We start from the raw sequence: 23,116 nt of genomic DNA on the forward strand, positions 1-23,116 counted from the left end.
GTCACAGTATTGACTTCATATAGCAGTTAAAAGTGGAAGACAGATTCCAATATAAGGATGACTTTAACCTTCCCACTTCCTTTTCCTGAAAACCCCTCTCCTTTTAGCTCGAAATAATTTGTTAGTCCAAAGCTACAAGATAATTTTCCTTAGAAACATTAAACAAAATTCAACAAGCGATTTTAAATTGAAGACAGAAAACACAACCACCACCATTAATTAATATGAAATTTGCCAGGTGGTGTTGCTAAAAGGCTTTAGTTAGGAGCAGGGGCCTCGTTGTCTTAGGTACTGAACACGTATAGACCAGACAATATTTTTCACTTTTCAAAAATTACTTCCACTATTTTTGTCAACTCATAATTTCAGAACAATTAGTTCTCTGAAGTTCACAGTAGTGATCTGAATTAGGTCTCTGTGAAAAGCCATACATAAGGATGCACTTTTGTGAGCAGAAGGATGCAATTTTTGAATTGACTTAGAATTAATAGTGGTTACGACAGGAAGAAATTTAATTCTTCTGTAGTGATTATAAACTCTGTGAGTGGCTTTAAGAGTGTCACAAGCTTCATTTGAAACAAGAAGTTAGTTTCCAACCCCTTCCCTAGAAAACATAGTTTGAAAGTATAGAGTGAGTTTGGTTTAAAGATGCTTCTGTTTACAAAAAGTTACAAAAGATCACCGCTCAAAATCAAGACACTGAGTCAATGTAATAGCACTGTCACTTCTGTGTAAATTCGGATGTAACCTCAGTGGAATGTCTTTGTATTTAGCGTACACCTGGGTAACAGAATAGACTCTGGCTCACTATCTTCATTTCACAATATAATTCTCGGGAAAATAGGAAACCACTAAAGTATTTTGGCTGGGATTTTCAAAGAAGCCTAAGGGGTTTCAGCCACCATTGAAACTCCCCTAGCCTACTTTGAAAGCACTTTGGAACTCCCCGGGGGGAGGGAGGGGAAACGGTGGGTGTTTAGCACCCATTGGCAGCCCCACTATCAGCGCCTCCCGCTCCTCCCCAGCACCTCCCGCCCATCAGTGGCCCAGCTGATCAGCGCCTCCCCCTCTCCTCCCAGTGCCTCCCGCCCACTGCGATCAGGGGTGGGAGGGCAGGGCAGAGAGGGGGCGGAACGGCAGGTAGGGGTGGGGCCTTGGGGAAAGGGGTGGGGGTGGGGCCTGGGGTGGAGTTCCACCCCCCCCCCCCAACACATTAGAAACTCGGTGTCTATGATTTGCGTGCCTCATGTCTCCGTTTTCCTCTATGGGCTTGGCTCCCTGCTTGGAATACAACTCCCGTGATTCATCATGGTCTCCCCTCTTGGCGGGGCGCAGTCCATTTACAGCACTTTTGTGTTAATTTTCATGGACTAAATGGGCCCAAAGGATCAAAGGTGTTAATGTGATCCTGTCACTGTCTGACATTAAACACTGGTAAACAAGGTCCAGGGTTTGACATACAAGTACCTCAGCTTGGTTAGTCCCATGGCAAATACACCATTAAAAATCATTTTAATCTTTTTCTTTCTTTCTTTTTCTGTGTCTTTAATAAAGCAGTTGAAGCATTTGAAATCTAAAATATTAAGTGAGGCTTTCATTTTAACAACATTCCTTATTTCCTTTCCCTTTAGCTGGAGAAAAGACAGTCTTTAGATAGTATTAATGATGATAATAACTGTTCTTTTGAGGGAAAAGAAAAAAGGTTAGTTGAGATGGGCTGGAGCTACTGCTACTGTTGTTTAAAGTCTAATCCTGTTCCTCTAAAAGAGAAAACAAGACAAACAAAAGGTGAGGGAAAAGAAACAGCAAAGATAGAAAATACAACTTCTGTTTTTGGTGTTAACTCTCAGTTGTAACCTTGTTTCTGCAGAAACACAAGCATGGCACACAATCATATCCGCTGCTCAGAGTCCTGGTGAACTTGTAGCAGAATAGGACTGTATTATGGCTGGTTGTCTTTTTCTGGTCACAGGCTTACAGCAGTGTTGCAAAATGTACAGTCTTGGCTGCCTAAGCCAGACTCTTCTTACACAGAAGGTAAAAGGAAACGGATAGGAAAGAGAAGAAATAAGGTAGAGGAAAAAAAGAACAAACAAGGGGGAGTGGGGGTGACAGTCTCACATGCCAGGCAGTGTTTGGAATTTAGCCAGAGCAGGTGGAAGTAGCAATGTCCTCTGGGCTCCTCTCTCTGGGCCAGGCTGGTCAGGACATCTTTCAAGATCAGGATGACGAAAGCCCAATGGTGTAGCAGTGGGTCCCAGGACATGGTAGTGGCGGCAGCCCTGACGGGAACACTTGTGGTAGCAGATGTTGGCAGACAGCTTCTTCTTGGCTTTTTCTTGATCCCCCCCGCCCCCCAAAAAAGTCTTTTTTTTTAAGGACCCCGTAAAGGATTGATGGGTGGAATAGCCGTCCCCTCATTATTTTATTCACAAATTAACTCTGTGTGTTAGCAGTACATTGCTGCTGATGTCGCAGTTCTCATCTATGGCTCTACATATGACGGAAGTCCAAATCCTGATGCAGAATCAGCCACACTGAGAGCATGCAAAGTTCATATCTATGTTGTTTGATGATGCAGCTCTCTGGCACCTTTCATGTGCAACCTTTACCATGCATGATCTTAACACAGGTCTTAATTTATAGCAGTAGGTCTTTTTGTTTAGATTAGTTCAGTCTTTCTGTCTCCCTTTTGCACCTTTTCCTATCAACATTTATTATTATAGGTTATTGTGACATTTAATTAACTTTCACACACTTCTCACAATTAGGGTAAATTTGTAGGCCTAGTTATCACAGCAGCACTCACATGGCCATCGTGCATCACAAAAGATGAAGTTTGGCTGGGGAGCCTGGTCCATCAGGGCTGCACAGAAGTTTCTGGGGGCCTGGGGCAATATTTGAAACTGTGACTCCCCACGTTTCTGTGTTTCATCCAATAATCATATTGTTCCACGGGTTTGGGGACACACTTAAACATGATGCCTGGGGCAAACTTCCATTTTTGGCACCCTCTCTGTGTGGCCCTGCAGCCCATGGAGGAGAATGGGGGAATAAGGCACCCAAACTTCACTTCTATGAGACACCACAGTGGGTGGCATTTCAGAATCAAAATACCAATAAATAAATAAATTAAATAAAAAATCAATTTTCTGCAGAAAACAAACACTTTTTTAGCAAAAAAAATTTAGTCCCGAACCCAGTTTTCTATCAAAAAATCAGTTTCGATGGAAAATTTCTCAATCAGATCATTTACAAACTAAGGCCCCAGTCCTGCTAACACTTACACACATACTTTACTTTTCTCATATAAGTGGTCCTTTTGAAGTCAATGGGACTACTTACGTGTTAAAAGTTAAGTGCAGGCACAAGTATTGTCACCTTGTCACTAAGGTGTGCTTAGTAATAGTAGACATTTGAGCCTGGTTTGTTTTCACAATGGAGAAGAATTCAGTGACATGGAGGCTGGGTATTTTCTCAGTGGAATTTGTTTATTTACCCTGTGTACACCGGTCCTGGAACAGAGGTGGTCACAAATGGCATGCAAACAAACCCCTCTTTCAGGAATCTCAGCCAAAACACCATGCCTGGTTCCCAGGAAGCAACTCTGCCCCAAGTTGTGACTCTAGTTAGAGAAATTAAGGCAGAGAGCAAACTCCCCTACTGGTGCAACAGCTCCCCCACAAAGAACCTATACCGCAAAATGAACAATAGTGTAACATTTCTTCAAAGTGTTCACACATTGAGAAAAGGAATATGTATGACTGTGTGTAACAGCACCACCTGGTGACTCCTGACATAACAGTATTTATAGGATTGCGATTTAAATAGGGTCAAAACACAACAGGTGTATTTTGAACATGAAGGGAAAGATAGAGGAGAGGGAGGACAAGGGGGATGGTCACAAGGACACAAGGTGATATGTATTAGCTAGGTTAACAATTTGGAGGCTTCGTAGTTGTTGGTTTTAAATGAAGTAAGCTATATTAATGAATCATTAACAGGCCACTTGCCTAGCTGTTATTATTAGGCAGTTTACCATGGGTATCAGGTTACAGGGGGAACGTAAGAAAGGATCTGAAGCAGGGCAGAGCAGTGGCTGTGTAGAATGATTTCAGGGGGGGCATCCATGCATAAGGAACAGCGAGGGGAAAAGGTGTAGAAGTGCTTCTGGGAGAAATGTGTGAAAGAAGCTGCCATCGGCAAAGCTGCCCCTAATGTTATACGAAGAAGAGTGGAACTCCCAGGTAAGGAGGCTGGGACAGGCTCCAGAGAAGAACAAGTTTCATTGTTATTTCTCACACTGGGACTGATGGTGTTTCGCCAAACATTGCCTCTTACAGGTTCCCCTCCATGTCCCTGGTGGCATCGCATCGCTGTAGGGGTCGGATGGACTGGGAACATCGTCCTGACAATAGCTGTGATAGCACTGGGGGTTTGGGGTAAGTAGAGCCAATCTATTTATCCATTTGGGCTTCATGGTGCTCCATGAATTCACTTCTCATTCCCAAATCTGAATGATATTCCATTCCTGATTCCTGTCCATTTGCGAATGAAATCCTAGGCATTACATCATCACCCAGGTCAAAATGTTACAGGAACAATGTGCAGTTAAGAGCTGGATGCATGAAACTCATATGATCCAGCTAAAACAGGTTCACTGTTACATGTGGATGGGAAGACAGAAATGCACCTATACTCTGAAGTGAATGGGATTCCCTCCTCCTCTGTCCCTAGCCTAGCTGTGATGGATACTACATTGTTTGATTTTACACCTCCCATGATTGTTTTTTTGATCCCTAAATAGCTGCAATAGAAGTGATTTTTTATTGACGCTGATGCTGTTTTGAAGTTTCCCAGTTGCATGTCTCTTGTGAAGGAAAGACCAGAGGAACTCTGAATACATCGGAGAATAATGAAACCAGAATCAACAGCAGCACTGCATGCTCCTGCCCAGAGGATTTCCGGTCTCGCCTGAAACCAACTCTATGTGAACCCCACAATGACAGCTTGGCAGGTAACCACAGCTCCTACTGTCCCAGAGCCATGAGTCACTCTCCCTTAAAGAGTTTGCAGCACTCTGGCTGTGACTGAAAATCCAGGCACCATGTTAAAGGGACACTGTCAGCTTTACTGAGGCCCCTTTATATACAATATTCCAGTGTTGCGATCCCCAAGCATTCAAAAACCATGAGTCAGGCCCTAAAAATCATGAGATTGGCTTATTTTAGAAAAATTATACATTTTGGGTTCTTTATGTTTGCCTTCTGGTTTCTGAGCCTTTAGGTTGCACTTGGGTCCTGCTGTCAGGCTTTTCTCAGAATTATGAGGACTAGAAACCTTCTGTAATGAAACTGAGATTCTCACATAATCCCCTGACTCCAGGAGCTAGGACGTAAAAGAAAACACCAAACTTCACAAGATGTGTGATAAAAATATGAGAGATGGCAACATTGCCAAAGTGACAGTGTAAAGGGGGCTAACCATGGGAGTAAACTTTTTCTTTTTTAATCAAAGAGTTTGGGAGGCAGAAGGTTACTTCAACAAAAACTAGAAAAATTCAGACGAAAGAAGTTTCCTGTGAAAAATTTCATTTTGAAGAAAGGCAATTTTTTGCCAGTCAACTCTACTCATAACTGTAGCAGGGAAAACAATGTTCAGACGACAGGGTGATTTTTAAGTAAATGGAATGTTTTTTAATGTGCTCTAATGCTTTAGGTGTGGTAGTGATGTACTATACACCCAAAGATCCTCTGTCTTTTTTCTTTTCATGAGTCCCAGTTGGTAGGTGCAAGGTAAATGTTGTGGCTGCCTCTTTCTGTACCAGTAGGGTTATTTCATTCTCCCTGTCATCCTGCTCTTCTTTGTGTATCTTCACCTGTTTCCCACCCTATGTTTAGATTGGTAGCTCATTGAAGCATACCTTGTCATACTACGTGCACGTGCAACACCTACCACAATGGGGTCCTATCCATTGTTGTGGCCTCTCTGTCCTACTGTAATACTAATATTCATTATTATTGATTTGTATTGCAACAGTGCCCAAAGGCTCAGCATTCAGGGCCCCATTGTGCGAGGTGCTGTAAAAACACATAATAAAAAGACAGTCCCAAAGCCCCAAAGAATTTACAATCTAAGTGAAATTAATAATTCTCAGCTGTTTGTGCAGAGGATCAGCAGTGACATCTAGTGGTCAGAGTAACTCCCATTGCCAGAGCATAGACAGTTTTAATAATAGTGTAATAATACAATTTCTGTAGAGATTGGATCACAAAGTGTTTTTCAAATTATGTAATACTCTCAGGAATCATTTCCCCCACTACTGAAATGCAGCCACCTCTGGGGTGAAACTCAACAGCTGTTTGTCTTAGGCAAATGACTGAAGAAGAATTGCATAGCCTGTTGGAATTGCAGAGGGTGTTTTAGAGAGGCAAACTGAAGTCACCCAGGCTGGAATCTGAACAGGTTCAGACCTCCCAGAATTCAAGAACAGCCAGATGACTGGAAGGTAGCTAATGTAATGCCAGTTTTTTAAAAAGGCTCCAGAGGTGATCCTGGCAATTACAGCCTAGTGAGCCGGACTTCAGTACTGGGCAAATTGGTAGAAACTATAGTGAAGGACAGAATTAACAGACACATAGATCAACACGATTTGTTGGGGAAGAGTGAACATGGCTTTTGTCAAGGGAATTCTTCAAGGGAGTCAACAGGCGGGTGGATGAAGCTGATCCAGTGGATATAGTGTAGCTGGGTATTCAGAAAGTCTTTGACAAGGTCCCTCAACAAAGGCTCTTAAGGTAACTAAGTAGCTATGGTGAGGTCCTTTCATGTATCAGTAACTGGTTGACAGATAGGAAACAACGAGTAGGAATAAATGGTCAGTTTTCACAGTGGAGAGAGGTAAATAGTGGGGTCCCCCAAGGATCTGTACTGGGACCAGAGCTGTTGAACATATTAATTATTTGAAAAAAGGTGGTGAACAGTGAAGTGGCAATGTTTGCAGACGATACAAAATTATTCCAGATAGTTAAGTCCAAAGCTGACTGTGAGGAGTTACCGAGGGATCTCTCACAACTGGGTTACTTGGCAACAAAATGGCAGATGAAATTCAACATGGATAAGTGTAAGGTTATACACATTGGGAAAAAAATCATCCCAACTATACGTATACACTGATGGGTTCTAAATTAGCTGTTACCACCCAAAAAAGATATCTTGGAGTCACCGTGGATAATATGAAAGCTTCCACTCAATATACATCAGTGGTCAAAAAGGCTAACAGTATGTTAGGAACTATTAGGAAAAGGATAGAAAATAAGACAGAAAATATCATAGTGCCTCTTTATAAATCCATGGTGTACCTTGGATACTGTGTGCAGTTCTGGTCACCCCATCTCAAAAAGGATGTAGTGGAACTGGTTCAGAGAAGGGCAACAAAGATGATCAATGGTATGGAACAGCTTCCATACAAGGAAACACTAGAAAAGATTAGGGCTGTTCCACTTAGAAAAGAGACAACGGGGAGGGGGTGGAAATGTGATAGGACATGAATGGTGTGGAAAAAGTGAATAGAGAAGTGTTATTTACTAGGGCTGTCAAGCGATTAAAAAAATTAATCGCGCGATTAAAAAAATTAATCGCGCGATTAATGGTGCTGTTAAACAATAATAGAATAACATTTATTTTAAATATTTTTGGATGTTTACTACATTTTGAAAGATATTAAATTCAACTTTCAGATAAAGAGATTGCACTTCAGTACTTGTATGAGGTGAATTGAAAAATACTATTTCTTTTGTTTCTCATTTTTACAGTGCATATATTTGTAATAAAAATAATAATATAAAGTGAGCACTGTGCACTTTGTATTCTGTGTTGTAATTGAAATCAATATTGAAAATGTAGAAAAACATCCAAAAATATTTAATACATTTCAATTGGTATTCTATTGTTATAAGTGCGATTAATCACGATTAATTTTGTTGAGTTAATCGGGTGAGCTAACTGCGATTAATTGACAGCCCTATTATTTACCCTTCACACAAAACAAAAACCAGGGGTCATCCAATGAAATTAATAGGCAGCAGGTTTAATACAATGAGAGGAAGTATTTTTTCACACAACTAAACTGTGGAACTCATTGCCGTAGGATGTTATGGTGGCCAAAACTGTGACTGGGTTCAAAAAAGAAATAGATCCATCAATGACTATTAGTCAAGATTGTCAGGAATGCAACCCCATAATTGGTGCGATGCTGAACCCCTGACTACCAGAAGCTGGGAGTGGAAGTTGGGTGGATAACTCCGTAATTGCCCTGTTCTGTAAACTCCCCAGGAAACTCTGGTATGGGCCACTGTCAGAGACAGGATACTGAGCAAGATGGACAGTGGTCTGACCCAATATGGCATCTTTTATGCTCTTAATTACCTGATGTGGACCTTGCTTTTAGTTCTCAGCTGAACCATGGCAGTAGCAGTGGTACAGTGCCCCCTACTGCCAGGCTGGGGCACTGGGTTCAGTTCTGCCCTAGTAGGTGGTGTCCCTCCATCTCCGTCTCAGTCATCAATATTTGTTTCCACACTGATTTTCCCATGAGGTCTCCCATTGGAGTATAGACAGAGCCTGTCTCTGTTCAGCTTTTATGATCTCACATGACCAAACCTCAGTGAACTACATTTACTGCACCAATCCAGAAAATCCCACCCAGTGATTCCTGCATAGAACCTGGAACTTGTGACTGAGTTAGAACAGATCTTTAATAAGAGAGCAACTCTGTGTAAAGACTTCAGATGAATTCTCTTCTCTCTGCCCTCCCAGCTCTGCCAGCACCGCTCAGTCGTGACCTACAGCATGCCTGCCTGTTTGCATGCTGACCTCTGAAAAAAGCCCTTGCCAGTACATTGCCTTTTACTCAGCTGTAGGGGAAACTTCAGCAATATCTAGAACCATTGCAAACCTTGTTCGTGAAAAATATGAAAAGAAATGACAGTTTGATGTCCTTTGAAGGAAATGGAAAAGTGAAAGTCCTCCCCCTCTTTTCCAGTGGGGGGAAATGTTAAGAGTAAGTGTTGATTTCCCCTCCAAAAGTGAATTAAATCTTCTCCCACCCCACAGAAAATCAGTATTTCCATTTTGAGTCACCTCCCCCCATCAAAAAATGAAAAATGACACCAAAATAAAAACTTTTATTTTGGGCAAAATGGCATTTTGCCATTAAAAACCAGCTTTGAACAAAAGTTTTCAGCCAGCTGTAGTTTGAATTTTCAGAATTGACGACACCCTGTTCCCATGTCTCCCTCCAGGGGGCTCCGAGTGCAGACTCTGCCCCAAGGACTGGCTGCTGCATGGGGACAAGTGCTACTGGCTGTCTAAAGAGAGTAAAGACTGGACTGGGAGCCGTGACGACTGCTTGTGGAAGAGCTCTCACATGCTCGTGATCCAGAGCCGGGAGGAGATGGTAACATAAAATACAGGCTCATCAAACTCCAGCTGGAGAGAGACGTGTGTCACTAGTTACAATCCCAGTGCAGCAGGGTTTATCCAGCCTGGCTCTACCCCTTCTTCCCCATTTCTCCTTTTTCCCCCTTCTTGGGCATCTGGCTGATTAACATACAATTCAGAACAAGAACCCCAGAGCTTTTCTACTCCAGAGTTCCCAGCTGGCTCCTGCAGGCTTTGCACCACCTAAGCCATGTCTGAGAGCTCAGCAGAGCCCTTCTGCATAGACAACAAGGAGTCCTTGTGGCACCTTAGAGACTAACAAATTTATTTGGGCATAAGCTTTCGTGGACTAGAACCCACTTCATCAGATACATGGAGTGGAAAATACAAGAGTAGGTATAAATACATGAAAAGATGTGAATTGCCTTACCAAGTGTGAGGTTAGTTTAACGAGACAATTCAATTGACAGCAGGATACCAAGGGAGGAAAAAAAACTTTTGAAGTGGTAATGAGAGTGGCCCATTTCAGACAGTTGACTCCCAGTCTTTATGGGAGTTGGAACTGCAGAACTGGAATTAATTTGCAAACTGGACACCATCAGATTAGGCCTGAATAAAGACTGGGAGTGGTTGGGTCATTATAAAACCTAAACCTAATTTCCCCAATACTAATTTTCCCCTACTGTTACTCACACCTTCTTGTCAACTGTCTGAAATCGGCCGCTCTCATTACCACTTTAAAAGTGATTTTTTCTCCCTTGGTATCCTGCTGGTAATTGAATGGTCTCCTTAGACTAACCTCACACTTGGTAAGACAATTCACATCTTTTCATGTATTTATACCTGCTCCTGTATTTTCCACTCCATGCATCTGATGAAGTGGGTTCTAGCCCACGAAAGCTTATGCCCAAATAAATGTGTTAGTCTCTAAGGTGCCATAAGGACTCCTCGTTGTTTTTGCTGATACAGACTAACACGGCTACCACTCTGAATTCTGCATAGAGCTACTCACAGAAGCCCCCCTACTCCATCAAATCTCTCTCTGCCTTGACTGACCTCGGGCTGCCCTTGTAGCCCCACCAGGCCTGGCTCCTGGTCATCTGCTTCCATCACCTGAATCTCTCAGACCAGGGATACCTAGTCACAGGTGAGGCTGAACCCAGGACTCCCTTAAAGAGCCAGCTCACCCTGTGACACCAAGGACTGGTACTGGTGTTACCATGCCTGCACAAAGAGAGCCACATTTCCCAGCAGCTGCACTGGGACTCTGCCCGCCCAGGGGAGAGAGTGAATTAGCTCAGGTGCTGATGGGTTCTCCTGCTGCGTTATGGGCAGAGCCACTGAAGCCAAGAGCAGGCATTTGACGGGAGCACTAAGGGAATTTGAGCATGTTACAGCATATTCACCCCACCCCCTCTGCTTTGCCCTTCACAGGCTTCCATACAGAATGTTACACAAGGTGCAAATAGTGTCTGGATTGGACTTAAAGTGACACCCCCAGGGGGGAAATGGACCTGGGTGGACGGTTCCCCATTAGATCCAATGCTGTAAGTGCTGCCTGATGTTTACTGTTTGATAGATGTTTGGGAAAAGCACCACTGTATAAATTGCTGATGTTAAATGTCCAACGTCTGTCTAAGGCCTGATCTACACTTAAAAGTGTTACCAGCGTAGCTATGTTGGTTAAGAGTATTTTGGCTGTGCCAGCAAAGGCCCTAGTGTAGCTGCAGTTCTACCAATATACCTGTGCTTACAGAAATGTAGCTTATGCCGATCGGGGGAACTGGCATAAGCTGCAGTGGTAGAAACACTGAGGTCTAGTCTACACTAGGGAGGGGGGGATCGAGCTAAGTTACGCAACTTCAGCTACGTAAATAACGTAGCTGAAGTCGACGCCCTTAGATCTACTCACCGCGGTGTCTTCACTGAGGTGAGTCAACTGCTGACGCTCCCCCGTCGACTCGGCTTGCGCCTCTCGCTCCGGTGGAGTACCGGAGTCGACGGGAGAGTGCTTGGCGGTCGATTTATCGCTTCTATACTAGACCCGATAAATCAACCACTGCTGGATCGATCACTGCCCGTCGATCCAGCGGGTAATGTAGACAAGCCCTTAGATATGGATATAGCTGTGTCCACACTACAGGGTTTCCAATATAACTGCACCAGAAACACCTCCTAGTGTAGACAAGGCTAAGGTGCTGATCTGGCTCTGCTGTGTTCCCCTGGGCTCTGCTCCTCTCTCTGGTCTTTCTGCTCCCAGTGTTAGATGCGGGGGAGGGGGAAGAAATTTGACGATTTCTCTCAGGCACCACCCATTTGTGGGGTCACAGTGAGCTGCTGCTCCTAGGAACTTGGGCAGATTCTTATCCCTTGATCCTCCCTCTCCTTCCTTGCATTAGAACAGTGGAATTTATCATCATTGCAGATCTGCGTTAACGTCCCACTGAGGTGTATGGGGCAGCTCCCCCCCCACATTGTTTCTGGGCTTGTCTAGACAAGCAGTTGGTTGGCAGCAGGCTGGGCTCTGAACCTACCTCAGTCACACAAGGTGGCCATAGACTGACTGCCCTGTGGACTCTGCTGTTGTGCACTAAAAATTTCCTACCGGGTTTTCAGTGGGCAGTCAGACTGTCCACACGGCCAGTGAGCACAAGCTAGATTTACACCCCAGCCTGCTGTGCCGTAAGGGCTAGGTTCACAAACAGACTTTTATGGGATGGGACGCTGAGTGTATCAGCACCTACGTTTTAGGCACCAAGAAAAATCCCTGGGATTCTCAAAGCCCGCGTTAAGTGCCCAGACTCCCTTGTACAATGCATGGGGAGTGACAAGCACCTCACAATGCGATTCACAGAAACCAGCACACTAGGTGGGGAACTGCCTGAGCTAGCCAATGGGAGATGCCAATACAAGAGGCCAACCACTGCCTCTCTCAGGGAATTAGGTGCCTAAGTATGTCTACACCAGTGGTTCTCAACCAGGGGTCCGTGTCCTCTTTGGGGGATGGGAGCTGGTTTCAAGGGGCTGAGGGCCCTTGTGGCCGAAGCCTGGTGCCTCCGTGGGGCTGAAACCAGGAGCTGAGCCTGGGGGCTGAAGCCTTGAGCCCTGGCGCTCCCCAGGGGGCTGAAGTCGGAGCCGAGAGGCTGAAACCTGGAGTCCTGAGCCTGCAGGGCTGAAGCCTGGAGCCCCCAGCCCCAGCGCCCCTGAACTCCTGCGGGTCTAAAGATTGGAGACCCAGTGCCCCTGCCAGGCTGAAGCCTAGTGCCAAAGGGCTGAAATCCAGAGCCACAAGTCCTGTCCTCCTGCATGGGGCTGAAGCCCGGAGTCGTGGGGGTGAAGCCTGGAGCCACAAGCCCTGGTGTCCCTGTGGGGCAGAAGCCCTGAGTTCCCTGCCCCGTGGGGCTAAAGCCGGGAGCCCTGAGTCCCAAGTCCCATGGGGCAGAAGCCCCGAGCCCTGGCAGCTGAAACCTGGAGCTCCCAGCCCTGGCCCCGATCACCGCTCCAGCAGCTGAAGCCCCGACCCCCGGCCATGGAGTTTTTAGAGCATGTTGGGGTTGGGGTTCAGAAAGTAAAATGTTGAGAATCCCTGGACTACATTACAAGTGCTACAACTGCAGCATTGTCTACATTACAGGGCCACAGTGGAGTAGACACTTTCTACAGCAACATTAGGGGCTTTTTCATCGCTGCAGTAAAGCCACCCCCTCGGAAGGCAGTAGCTAGGTCAATGGACTTGATCCAATAGAAGATATTTCCTCGCCCACCTTGTCTCTCCAATATCCTGGCACCAACACGGCTAGAACAACACTGCATCTAACCACTGTCTGTTTGACAGGTTTCCTGCTTCGAATGTACTTGGAACAATTTTTTGTTAGTTTTTGCACCTTCAGCAAGTTGTTTCTCAAACTGTTCCTTGGCCTGCTTTCTTAAACATTTACAATTCACTTGCCAGAGTTCATGCTCCTTCCTATTTTTCTCATTAGGATTCGACTTCCAAATTTTAAAGAATGCCTTTTTGCCTCTAATGCCCTCCATTACTCTGCTGTTTAGCCATGGTGGCATTTTTTTGGTCCTCCAACTGTCTTTTTTTATTTGGGGTACCCATTTAGCCTTGGTCTACACTACAAACTTGTGTCAGTCTAAGTAAGTCACTCAGGGATGTGAAAAATCCAGCCCCCGAGCGACACAGGTACCGACCTAACCCTGGGTGTAGACAGCACTACGTTCATAGAATCATAGAATCATAGAATATCAGGGTTGGAAGGGACCCCAGAAGGTCATCTAGTCCAACCCCCTGCTCAAAGCAGGACCAATTCCCAGTTAAATCATCCCAGCCAGGGCTTTGTCAAGCCTGACCTTAAAAACCTCTAAGGAAGGAGATTCTACCACCTCCCTAGGTAACGCATTCCAGTGTTTCACCACCCTCTATCCAATCTTCCAATTGGTCTAGGTCCTTCTGTATCCTATCCCTCCCCTCCAGCGTATCTTGATGGGAGCGCTTCTCCTGTGGCCATAGCTACCGCTCTTGGGGAGGTGGATTGACTACGCTGATGGGAGAAGCTCTTTGGTCAGTGTAGGTGGTGTCTTCACTGCAGCACTATAAGTGTAGACAAGCCCTTAGTCTGAGCCTCTCTTACGGTGTTTTTAAGTAGCGTCCGTGCTGCTAGGAGGCATTTTACACTTGTGACAGCTCTGTTTAATTTCCATCCAACAAGTATCTTCTTGCTTAGGTAGCTCCCCTTTTGAAGTTAAATGTAACTGTCTGGGGCTTTTTTGGTATTATCCACCGTACAGGGATGCTAAATTTAATTACTGACAAGTATCAGGGGGTAGCCGTGTTAGTCTGTATCCACAAAAACAAGAAGGAGTCTGGTGGCACCTTAAAGACTAACAGTTTTATTTGAGCATAAGCTTTCATGGGTAAAAACCCCACTTCTTCAGATGCATGGAGTGAAAATTACAGAGGCAGGCATTATTATACTGACACACGAAGAGAAGGGAGTTACCTCACAAGTGGAGAACCAGTGCTGACGGGCCCAATTCGATCAGGGTGGATGTAGTCCACTCCCAATAATTGATGAGGAGGTGTCAATTCCAGGAGAGGCAAAACTGCTTTTGTAATGAGCCAGCCACTCCCAGTCCCTATTCAAACCCAAATTAATGGCGTTAAATTTGCAAATGAATTTTAGTTCTGTTGTTTCTCTTTGAAGTCTGTTTCTGAAGTTTTTTTGTTCAATTATAGCTACTTTCACATCTGTTATCGAATGTCCAGGGAGATTGAAGTGTTCTCCCACTGGCTTTTGTATGTTACCGTTCCTGATGCCTGATTTGTGTCCATTTATTCTTTTATGTAGGGACTGTCTGGTTTGGCCAATGTACATGGCAGAGGGGCATTGCTTCAGAATCAAACTTCAAAGAGAAACAGCAGAACTAAAATTCATTTGCAAATTTAACGCCATTAATTTGGGTTTGAATAGGGACTGGGTGTGGCTGGCTCATTACAAAAGCAGTTTTGCCTCTCCTGGAATTGACACCTCCTCATCAATTATTGGGAGTGGACTACATCCACCCTGATCGAATTGGCCCCGTCAGCACTGGTTCTCCACTTGTGAGGGAACTCCCTTCTCTTCGTGTGTCAGTATATTTTTGTCTGCATCTGTAATTTTCACTCCATGCATCTGAAGAAGTGGGGTTTTTACCCACGAAAGCTTATGCTCAAATAAATCTGTTAAATTTAATTACTGTGTCACTGTTACCAGGCAGTTCAGCTCCATTCACCTCTTGGGACAGATCCTGTCCTCCACTGAGGACTAAATCAGGAATTGCCTCTCTCCTTGCGGGTGCCCGGGCCAGCTGCTCCAAGCAGCAGTTCATTGATGGGGGCTAAAAATCATCTCTCTCCATCCCATCCTGAGGTGACATTTAGTCCCTCTGCTCCAATCACTCTTTAAATTATTTATCCTCACTGGAACATACCACTTAGCTCAGTGGTTAGAGGCTGCTCCTCCTTCTCCTCCTAAGAGGTAGTAGACCCCTGTTCAAATCCCTGCAGCCACAAGTGGACTTGAACTGGGTGTCTCTCACTTTTCAGGTTTGTGCCCAAACTCCTGGGCTAAAAGTTACCAGGGAGCGCTTGATCCTCCCTTCCATTTTGTAGGAGTTCACCTGTGGGGCTCAATCTGGTAAGTGGCCTTTGAACATGCAGTACCGGCTCGGGGCTCACAGGCGCGTTAGGTGGAGGAATGTCTGTCTGCTGCTGGCTCATGCATCATGCTGGGGCTTAGGCAGCCAGCAGCCTAGAGGGAGGCAGCAGCGAGGCAGCTGACAGGCAGGCACACAGGTGCCTAGGAAACCTTGACTATGAAAATTGAGGCACTGAAAAAGTTTAGGTGCCTCAAGGGTTTGGTTGCAGCTGAGCCAGGGTTTTGGACATGGTTCTGGGATGTAGGTGCCTAAAGTGGCTGTTAGGCTCCAGGAGTGATGTAGCCTTCCCAAAAGTGGGGGGCCCCTCCATGGCCCAACTCCTGCCCCTCCTCTTCCCCCAAGGCCCCACCCCAGTCAAGCTGGAAGCTGGAAGCAGGCCAGGGAGCCCAGGCCCCTCCAACTGCCTGGAGTGGGAGGGGGCCAAGAGCAGCCCCCGGCGGGAGTCCCCACCCCCCAGACTGTCCGTCCAGGGCAGGTGGAGGGTCTGTGGCTCCCCACAGCTGCCTGCACTGCTCTTACCCCGACCTGGCTCCGTCCAGGGGCGGGGCCTTGGAGCCACAACCCGGTCATGGTAAGAGCTGCGCGGGCAGCAGTGGGGAGTTGTGGATCCTCTACCTGCCCTGGGCGTGGAGTCCGGGGTGGCAGGGATACAGGCCGGGGGCTGCTCTTGGGCCCCTCCACCCCTGGCAGGTGACAGGTCCGTGGCTCTCCACAGCTGCCCAGGCTCAGGGTTTGGAGCTTTGGTGGGATTAGGAGGGCAGGGGCCATGCTCATGGCGAAAAGTGGGAGGGTCATGGCCCCCTGGTCCCCCCTGTTCTGGCACCCCTGTTAGGCTCTTAAATCCCTTTGTGAACCCAGCCCTAACCGTTCATCTGGACAAGTCCTCAGGCTTCCTGCAACCATCTGTTACCCAGATCACGTGGTGCAGATTTCCACTCTCCCCTGAGACTCAGATTTGGTTTTTAAAGGAAAGCCGAGATGCGGGAGCTCAAGGTGGCTGCTTCCAATAAGAAAGTACCAGATCACTGACCCCTGAGATTCAGCCTACTCCATTCCTTGCCAGAGACCCCCTAGCTCCTCTCACCTCCAGGGCTGTCTTTTCGACTTAAGCTCTGCAGAAAAGTTACAGAGATGAAGGACAACACCAGAGCCAAGCTTCCCATTAAGAGTGAGGGGGAAGAAAGACTCACCTCTAGGCCTTTCCTTGTTACAGGGACCACAATGACACTGACTCTCTCTTTAATTTTGCAGCTTCTTAGGCTCTACTGATGGGAACAGCTGCGGGTGTATAAAAGGCACCCAGATTCTGTCTGAGACGTGTTCTGCTGTGTTCAAATGGATCTGTCAGAAAGAAGCTGCTGTGATATAAACAGTCAGGCTGAGGATCTTTATTTGTGTATCTGTAACATGAAATACTGGTGTTTAGGCTCCCGGGGCGGGATTGTGGCTTTAGACAAAGCTCTAAGCCGGGGGCAGAGCAGAACCCCAGGAGGCATTGGGACTCAGGTACACCTCGCAGTCACAGTTCCTCCCCTCGGTCCTTCTTACTGGTTTGGGGTGTTGAGTTGTAATTTATAACTGTCCTAAACCTGGAAGAAATTACTAACCCGTGATGCTTCCCAGGGCAGTGAGGCATCTCGTGACCAGAGGTGAACGTAAGCCAGCACGGGCTGGTACGGCATACCGGTAAGAAAGTGGCCGCTGGTACGGGCCGGTACACAGCCCTGCAGCAGTGCTTTAAGCACCGTATCGGCAGGGCTGCTGATGGGGGGCGGGGCAAAAGGGGCAGCTGCCCCAGGGCCTGGCAATTTAAAAGGGCCTGGGACTCCAGGCAGCGGCCAGAGCCCCAGGCCCTTTATGTCGCCACCAGAGCCCCGGGACTCCTGGCCACCGCTGCCATTACCCTGGGGCTCCGTCAGTGATTTAAAGGGCCCGGGGCTCCAGCCGCTGCCATGGTAGTGGTGGCCGGGAGCCCTGGGCTCTTTAAATCGCTGCCGGGGCCCTGGGCAGCGCAGGGTGGGCAGCACTGAAGGGCTGGCTGGGGGAGTCTGGCCCCAGCACTGCCCCTTCCACCCGAGGCCTCGCCCCTTCCAGGGGCCCAGAGCCACACAAATATACTGACACAGGCCCACCTTGCCCAGGAGCCCGGCTGCCCTGCGTACGGGTAAGTCCTTTAAATTATTTTCAACCCTGCTCACGACCATCTGCCCTTTGTATGAGAGAGCCTTGTCTGTGCCACACACACACTTGCTGCTGGGTTTGCAGTCACTGCAGGGTAGCAATAGGCCCATCCTGCCCTCAGACCCTCTGAGCATCCGCCTGGAGCGTCCAGCCCCTGGTCACCTGTATTATTTACAGATTCACGGCTTCCAAAGGAACAGTTCCACCTCAGATCACTGCTCCGCTTAACACACGGCACTTACATATGTTCATAGTGAAATCAAGGATCAGTTTAACAAAGCAGAGATTCAAGTAGAAGTCTTGGAAACAAATGGTTATACATAAAATAAAATCATAACATGCATTCTAGATCCTAGACTTATTTAACAAGATATTCTCCTGTCTAACCATGTCCTGCTCACCTGAAATCCTTGCAGCATTGTACAGCCAGGCAGAGTGTGACCTTTCTTTCATGAGACACCCCGCAGTTTGTTTCTTCCTGTAGATTTCTATTTTTGTGGATTTTGCAATCTCTCAATTTTCACCTGGCTCAGTACTCATAGTATCCAGCATCAGGCACACAATACACAGATGGCCAGACAGGGGGATAACCTTAGTTACCACCTGCCTGAAAGGTCCTGAAACCTTCTGGTGACCTTCATTAACTCCAAGACCTTAAGAACATCGAATTCAGACTGGAACAGGTGCATAGAAGAGCTACTAGGATGATTGGGGTGTGACGGGTTGGACCCCCCTTTTGGGGTGCCACCCGATGTGCTGGGGTCCCACTGAGCCTGCCTGTCCCACCAGCCTGGACTCCCCTTACTCTGTGCTGCTATGACAGGCTCTCAAGCCCCCTTCCAGCACACACACAGGTCAGGACACACCCAGCTGTAGAATCACACAGAGTCTGCAATCAGCTCTCTGTGGGAGGATTCAGATAGGGGACTGCCCAGCACCCCTGTGCACACACGCTCTTGAATGTAAACCCCAAATTATATTGTCTTGCCTTGTATAGAGATCTATATTGCGTAAGCTCATGAAAATCACCCCCTCCATCCATATGGAGGAAGATATGCACAGTTCTTTGCCCCCCCAGTTATGAATTGCACAAACTGGGTTTTAGAAAACAAAACACGTTTATTAACTACAAAGGATGAATTTTAAGGGATTATAAGGGATAGCAAACAGAACAAAGCAGATTACTGAGCAAAATAAACAAACACGCAACCTAAGCTTAATTCACTAAAGAAACTGGTTACAAATAGTATTTTCTCACCCTAAATATTGTTTTAGGCAGGTTGCAGAGTTTCTGCAGCATAGAGTTCCAGATATTTCTCTTCACAGGCTAGACCCCTGTCTCAGCCTGGGCCCCAGACCTTTCTCCTTAGATCAGTTTTAGGTGTTTACAGCAGCCATCCTGGGCAGGGATTCAATGAAAAACGGGCGACCTGGATTAACTCACTCTCCAGCCTTAAATAGGATTTACATATGGCAGGAATCTTTTGTTTCCCTGCTTGATCTCCCCTCCCCTCCGCCCCCCTTCAGTGGAAAAGTACCAGCAGTGTCCAAGGTGGTATTTTGTACCAGATGACATCACCTGAGGGAACTGGGATTGTTTAGTCTGCAGAAAAGAAGAATGAGGGGGGATTTGATAGCTGCTTTCAATTACCTGAAAGGGGGTTCCAAAGAGGATGGATCTAGACTGTTTTCAGTGGTAGCAGATGGCAGAACAAGGAGTAATGGTCTCAAGTTGCAGTGGGGGAGGTTTAGGTTGGATATGAGGAAAAACTTTTTCACTAGGAGGGTGGTGAAGCACTGGAAAGCGTTACCTAGGGAGGTGGTGGAATCTCCTTCCTTTGAGGTTTTTATGGTCAGGCTTGACAAAGCCCTGTCCGGGATGATTTAGTTGGGGATTGGTCCTGCTTTGAGCAGGGGGTTGGACTAGATGACCTCCTGAGGTCCTTTCCAACCCTGATATTCTATGATTCTATGATCACATGAACTTGTGGTGTTAAAGCAACCATGAGATGAGGTTTATTTGTAATGTTCAGAGGAAGGAACTCCAGGAAGATGGGAGATCAGCACCTTCAAAGACCCATTGTCTTTCCTAATGGCCCATCCAGGCTGATAGCTTACTGTCTGGTGGGCGTTTCCCATGTGCCACTAGAGTTCTAATTTTTACATAGTCAATATTCCTAACTCTAGATACAGAAATGATACATGCCCACAAATTGGATAATCACATTCAGTAAATCATAACCTTTCCAATGATATCTCTCAAGATGCATCTTGCATAAAATACATCTTAGTTATGCCATACTCATATCATAAGCATAAGTGGGGCGTAATGTCGCATGGGGAATAAAGGGCTTGTTTTATAACAGGAGACTGGAAGAGCTTGGCTGGTTTAGTCTAGCAAAACAAAGGCTGAGAGGGGATCTGATGGCTCTCTATAAATAGGTGGGGGTGGGGGGTTATTAAACACCAGGGAGGGTGCAGAGCTGTTCTAGCTAAAGGATAATGTTGATACAAGAACAAATGGGGCTCAACTGGCCAAGAACAAGTCCAGGCTGGAGATTAGAAGGTTTCTAACCATCAAAGGAGGGATGTTCTGGAACAGCTTCCCGATTGGAGTTGTGGGGGGCAAACAACTTAGTTTTATGAGAGAGCTGGACACATTTATGAGTGTGATTGTATGAGGGGGTTGCCTGTGATGGTGGGTGTGGTCTGGACAAGGTTGGGGTCTCCTCTGGTATATGTCTTATGGTCCTAAATGTCATGCTTCAGGGCTTCAGCTGGTCACTTGCAGGGGTCAGGAAGGGATCCCCCCCCCAGTGTATTGTTTTTGGGGGTGCGGGAGAGGTGTTTGCTTTTTGTCTCCATCCTCTGAAGCATCAGCATTGGCCATGGTTGGAGATGGGACACTGGATGGGGTGGGCCAATGCTCTGGAGTGTTACCAAGTTTTCTCTGTCTCAGTGGCTTGGCTGGCTGGTTCTTGCTCACATGCTCAGGGTCTAAGTGATCACCATATATTGGGTCAGGAAGGAATTTCCCCCAGGTCAGATTGGCAGGGACCTTGGGGGTGTTTCATCTTCGTCTGCAGCATGTGGGCAGGTTGCTTGCTGGGAGCAACTGGGTTTATCTCCCTTCTGTTAGAGGCACCTGCTTTCTAGATCCAGAGGTCACTGGGTCAGCCCCAGCAGGCAACCCCCAGTCAGGGCACTAGGAAGCTCATTTTAAAGAGGTTTTTAAGACTTGTGATGAACTAGGCATCCAGGCCCCTTAAGCAGCTCTGAAAATCTCTGCCCAGGGCCTGGCTAGTGGTGCAGAAGGAGACCAAAACCAAAAAACAAAAAACAGGCCGGGTTAAAAAAAGTAAAACCTTTCTTTTTTGAGGGCATAAAATATGGCGTAAAACGTTTCTCTGTGGCCTGCGCAGCACAAGAAATAGCCTCCGGAAGCCCTGCTGGCGCCATTTATGGGTTTGGCTGGCGTGGGGTTGCAATGGCCATGTTACTTATGAAGGTTGAAGCCCCAAGTTATGGAGCTCACTCCAAGTGAGTGCCAAGGAAACCCGCACCCCACCCCACTGTGTATCCTGTATCTGCCACAGAAGGAGTGAAGAGAATCAAGAGAGCTGCCTGGGGTAACCTAGGGCCAGAACTGCAGGGGGCTCTGGGGTGGGACTGAGGAATATTGACAAAACTGGGCTAGCAGGGAGCTGCAGGTCGGGATTGAGGGGCATGAGATCTTTGTCTACATGGACACAGCTCATAGCCTGTCATGGTTGTCAATGTCGGTTCCTTGTTCCTGGCTTGAATTTTTGCCTTCATCCCTCTGCCTGCATGAGCAGCACAAACCTCTGTGCACTCGGCCTCTAACCCAGCTGCCGGGCTCTGTGGTTGGATTGTAGATTTGAACCATGCTTTGTGCATTGCTGTGATTATCACATTGCAGCTGCCCATGGGAGATGCGGCCGGGGCTCTCTATGGAGCAGCAGAATACAAAACAGCCAATGCCCTGATGGAGCCACAGCCCCAGGACAATCCTGCCCGTGCGCAGCCAGGGTCCACAGTGGGCGCGATGCGTTGCTTTCTGTTAGCATGTGCTGTATACGAGCAACCCGCCTCCCTCTCCCCAGCCAGTGTATTCAGACGGCTTGGCAGCGATTCTTCCCCTCCCGCTTCCTCCCCATGTGTTGTGATGGGAAACAAGGCAGCTAGTGGCTGGGCATCGCGGTTCCCTGCTCCGGTGGTTGCCGGGCTGCTGCCCCCTTTGATTCTCGGCTCACTCCTGGAGGGCTCTTCCCCCTCCCCTCCAGCTGGGTGCCTGTCAGGCAGATCCCATAGCAGATCAGGTCTCTGAAGCCCTTTGGGTGGGGAGGGGCCAATGGAGTTTAAGGTGGTTTTAATCATCATGGAACCGCCTCTGGCAGGGGGTTGAGCTGCTGGCCATGGGTCCATGTTCTCAGTGGCAGCAGCAACTGCCCAACCCCTGTCTGTGGGCAGCAGGGACTGGATCACCCCCAGGGGCTCTCAGGGCACCGATCCCTGGCTCACAGCTGCTGTCTGGTGCACACAGCGGTGGCCGTGGGGCCGTGCAGGGGCCTTTTGGGCTGGGTGTGTCAGACCCCCTGTGACAGCCCTGGCCCATCTCTGCCTGGTTCGTTCTCCCCCCTTCTGCTGCGTATGGCCAGTGTGAGACCCCAGTGTGCGGGGACAGGGGCACTTGGCAGTGTGGGCCCAGCCAGCGCTCAGCAGGGGGCAGAGCGGGGGTGGGGATGGGGGGCAGCTTGAGCTCCTGCCACCAGAACATGCTCACCAGGCTCCTGCCACCCTGAGCTCACCAGGCCCCGTGACAGCCTGGCTGGGAGTGCCCAGGGAGGGCACTGGGCTGAGGGGAAGGAGGGATTGTTCTGCCAGCCCCAGCCGGCCTGACCCTCCGGGCTCCTCTCCCAGAGTGTCTGAGGGAAGGAGCAATCGGCAGAACGGTGCATGTTCTAGGGCAGCTCCAGCCCTTGTGCTCTCAGCGAGATGCGTCCTTGCAGCCCTGCCTGACGGGTCTTTCTGTTTCAGAACCTCGTTGTAACTGCAAGAAACATACAGTCAGTCTCGCAGTCACCCTCGCAATTGTGTTCTTAGTTCTCATCATCACTGTTATTGTCCTGGCAGGTGAGTTCTCAGCCCTCCTCTCTGTGCATCCCATTCCCCATGGAGACACCACAGTCAGTCTCTCCTCCTGGCCTGTCTGGCTTCTGCCCCTGGGACAGAGGATTCCTGGGGGATGTTCCTCCACCACCCCCCTCCT

General features: G+C 47.6%; 1 protein-coding gene across 1 annotated transcript; it reads left to right on the forward strand.

Moving 5' to 3' along the window:
- Positions 1-3,703: 3,703 nt before the first annotated feature.
- LOC140897541 (killer cell lectin-like receptor subfamily F member 1) lies at positions 3,704-17,440 on the forward strand. Its single transcript, XM_073310256.1, has 7 exons — positions 3,704-3,715; positions 4,163-4,247; positions 4,344-4,442; positions 4,880-5,017; positions 9,303-9,457; positions 10,876-10,988; positions 16,897-17,440. The coding sequence occupies exons 1-7, from the start codon at positions 3,704-3,706 to the stop codon at positions 17,012-17,014; spliced, it is 720 nt and encodes a 239-aa protein (XP_073166357.1). The 3' UTR covers positions 17,015-17,440.
- Positions 17,441-23,116: the final 5,676 nt, after the last annotated feature.

The sequence above is a fragment of the Lepidochelys kempii genome, chromosome 14, assembly GCF_965140265.1.
Source record: "Lepidochelys kempii isolate rLepKem1 chromosome 14, rLepKem1.hap2, whole genome shotgun sequence".
In the NCBI taxonomy this organism is placed as follows: Eukaryota; Metazoa; Chordata; order Testudines; family Cheloniidae; genus Lepidochelys; species Lepidochelys kempii.

What these genes read in the sequence shown, in the direction of transcription:
- LOC140897541 (XM_073310256.1), top strand. An exon ending in AAGAAGAGTGGAACTCCCAG is followed by an intron (nt 4,248 to 4,343) that starts GTAAGGAGGCTG and finishes TGCCTCTTACAG; the next exon opens with GTTCCCCTCCATGTCCCTGG. An exon ending in TCCCCATTAGATCCAATGCT is followed by an intron (nt 10,989 to 16,896) that starts GTAAGTGCTGCC and finishes TTAATTTTGCAG; the next exon opens with CTTCTTAGGCTCTACTGATG.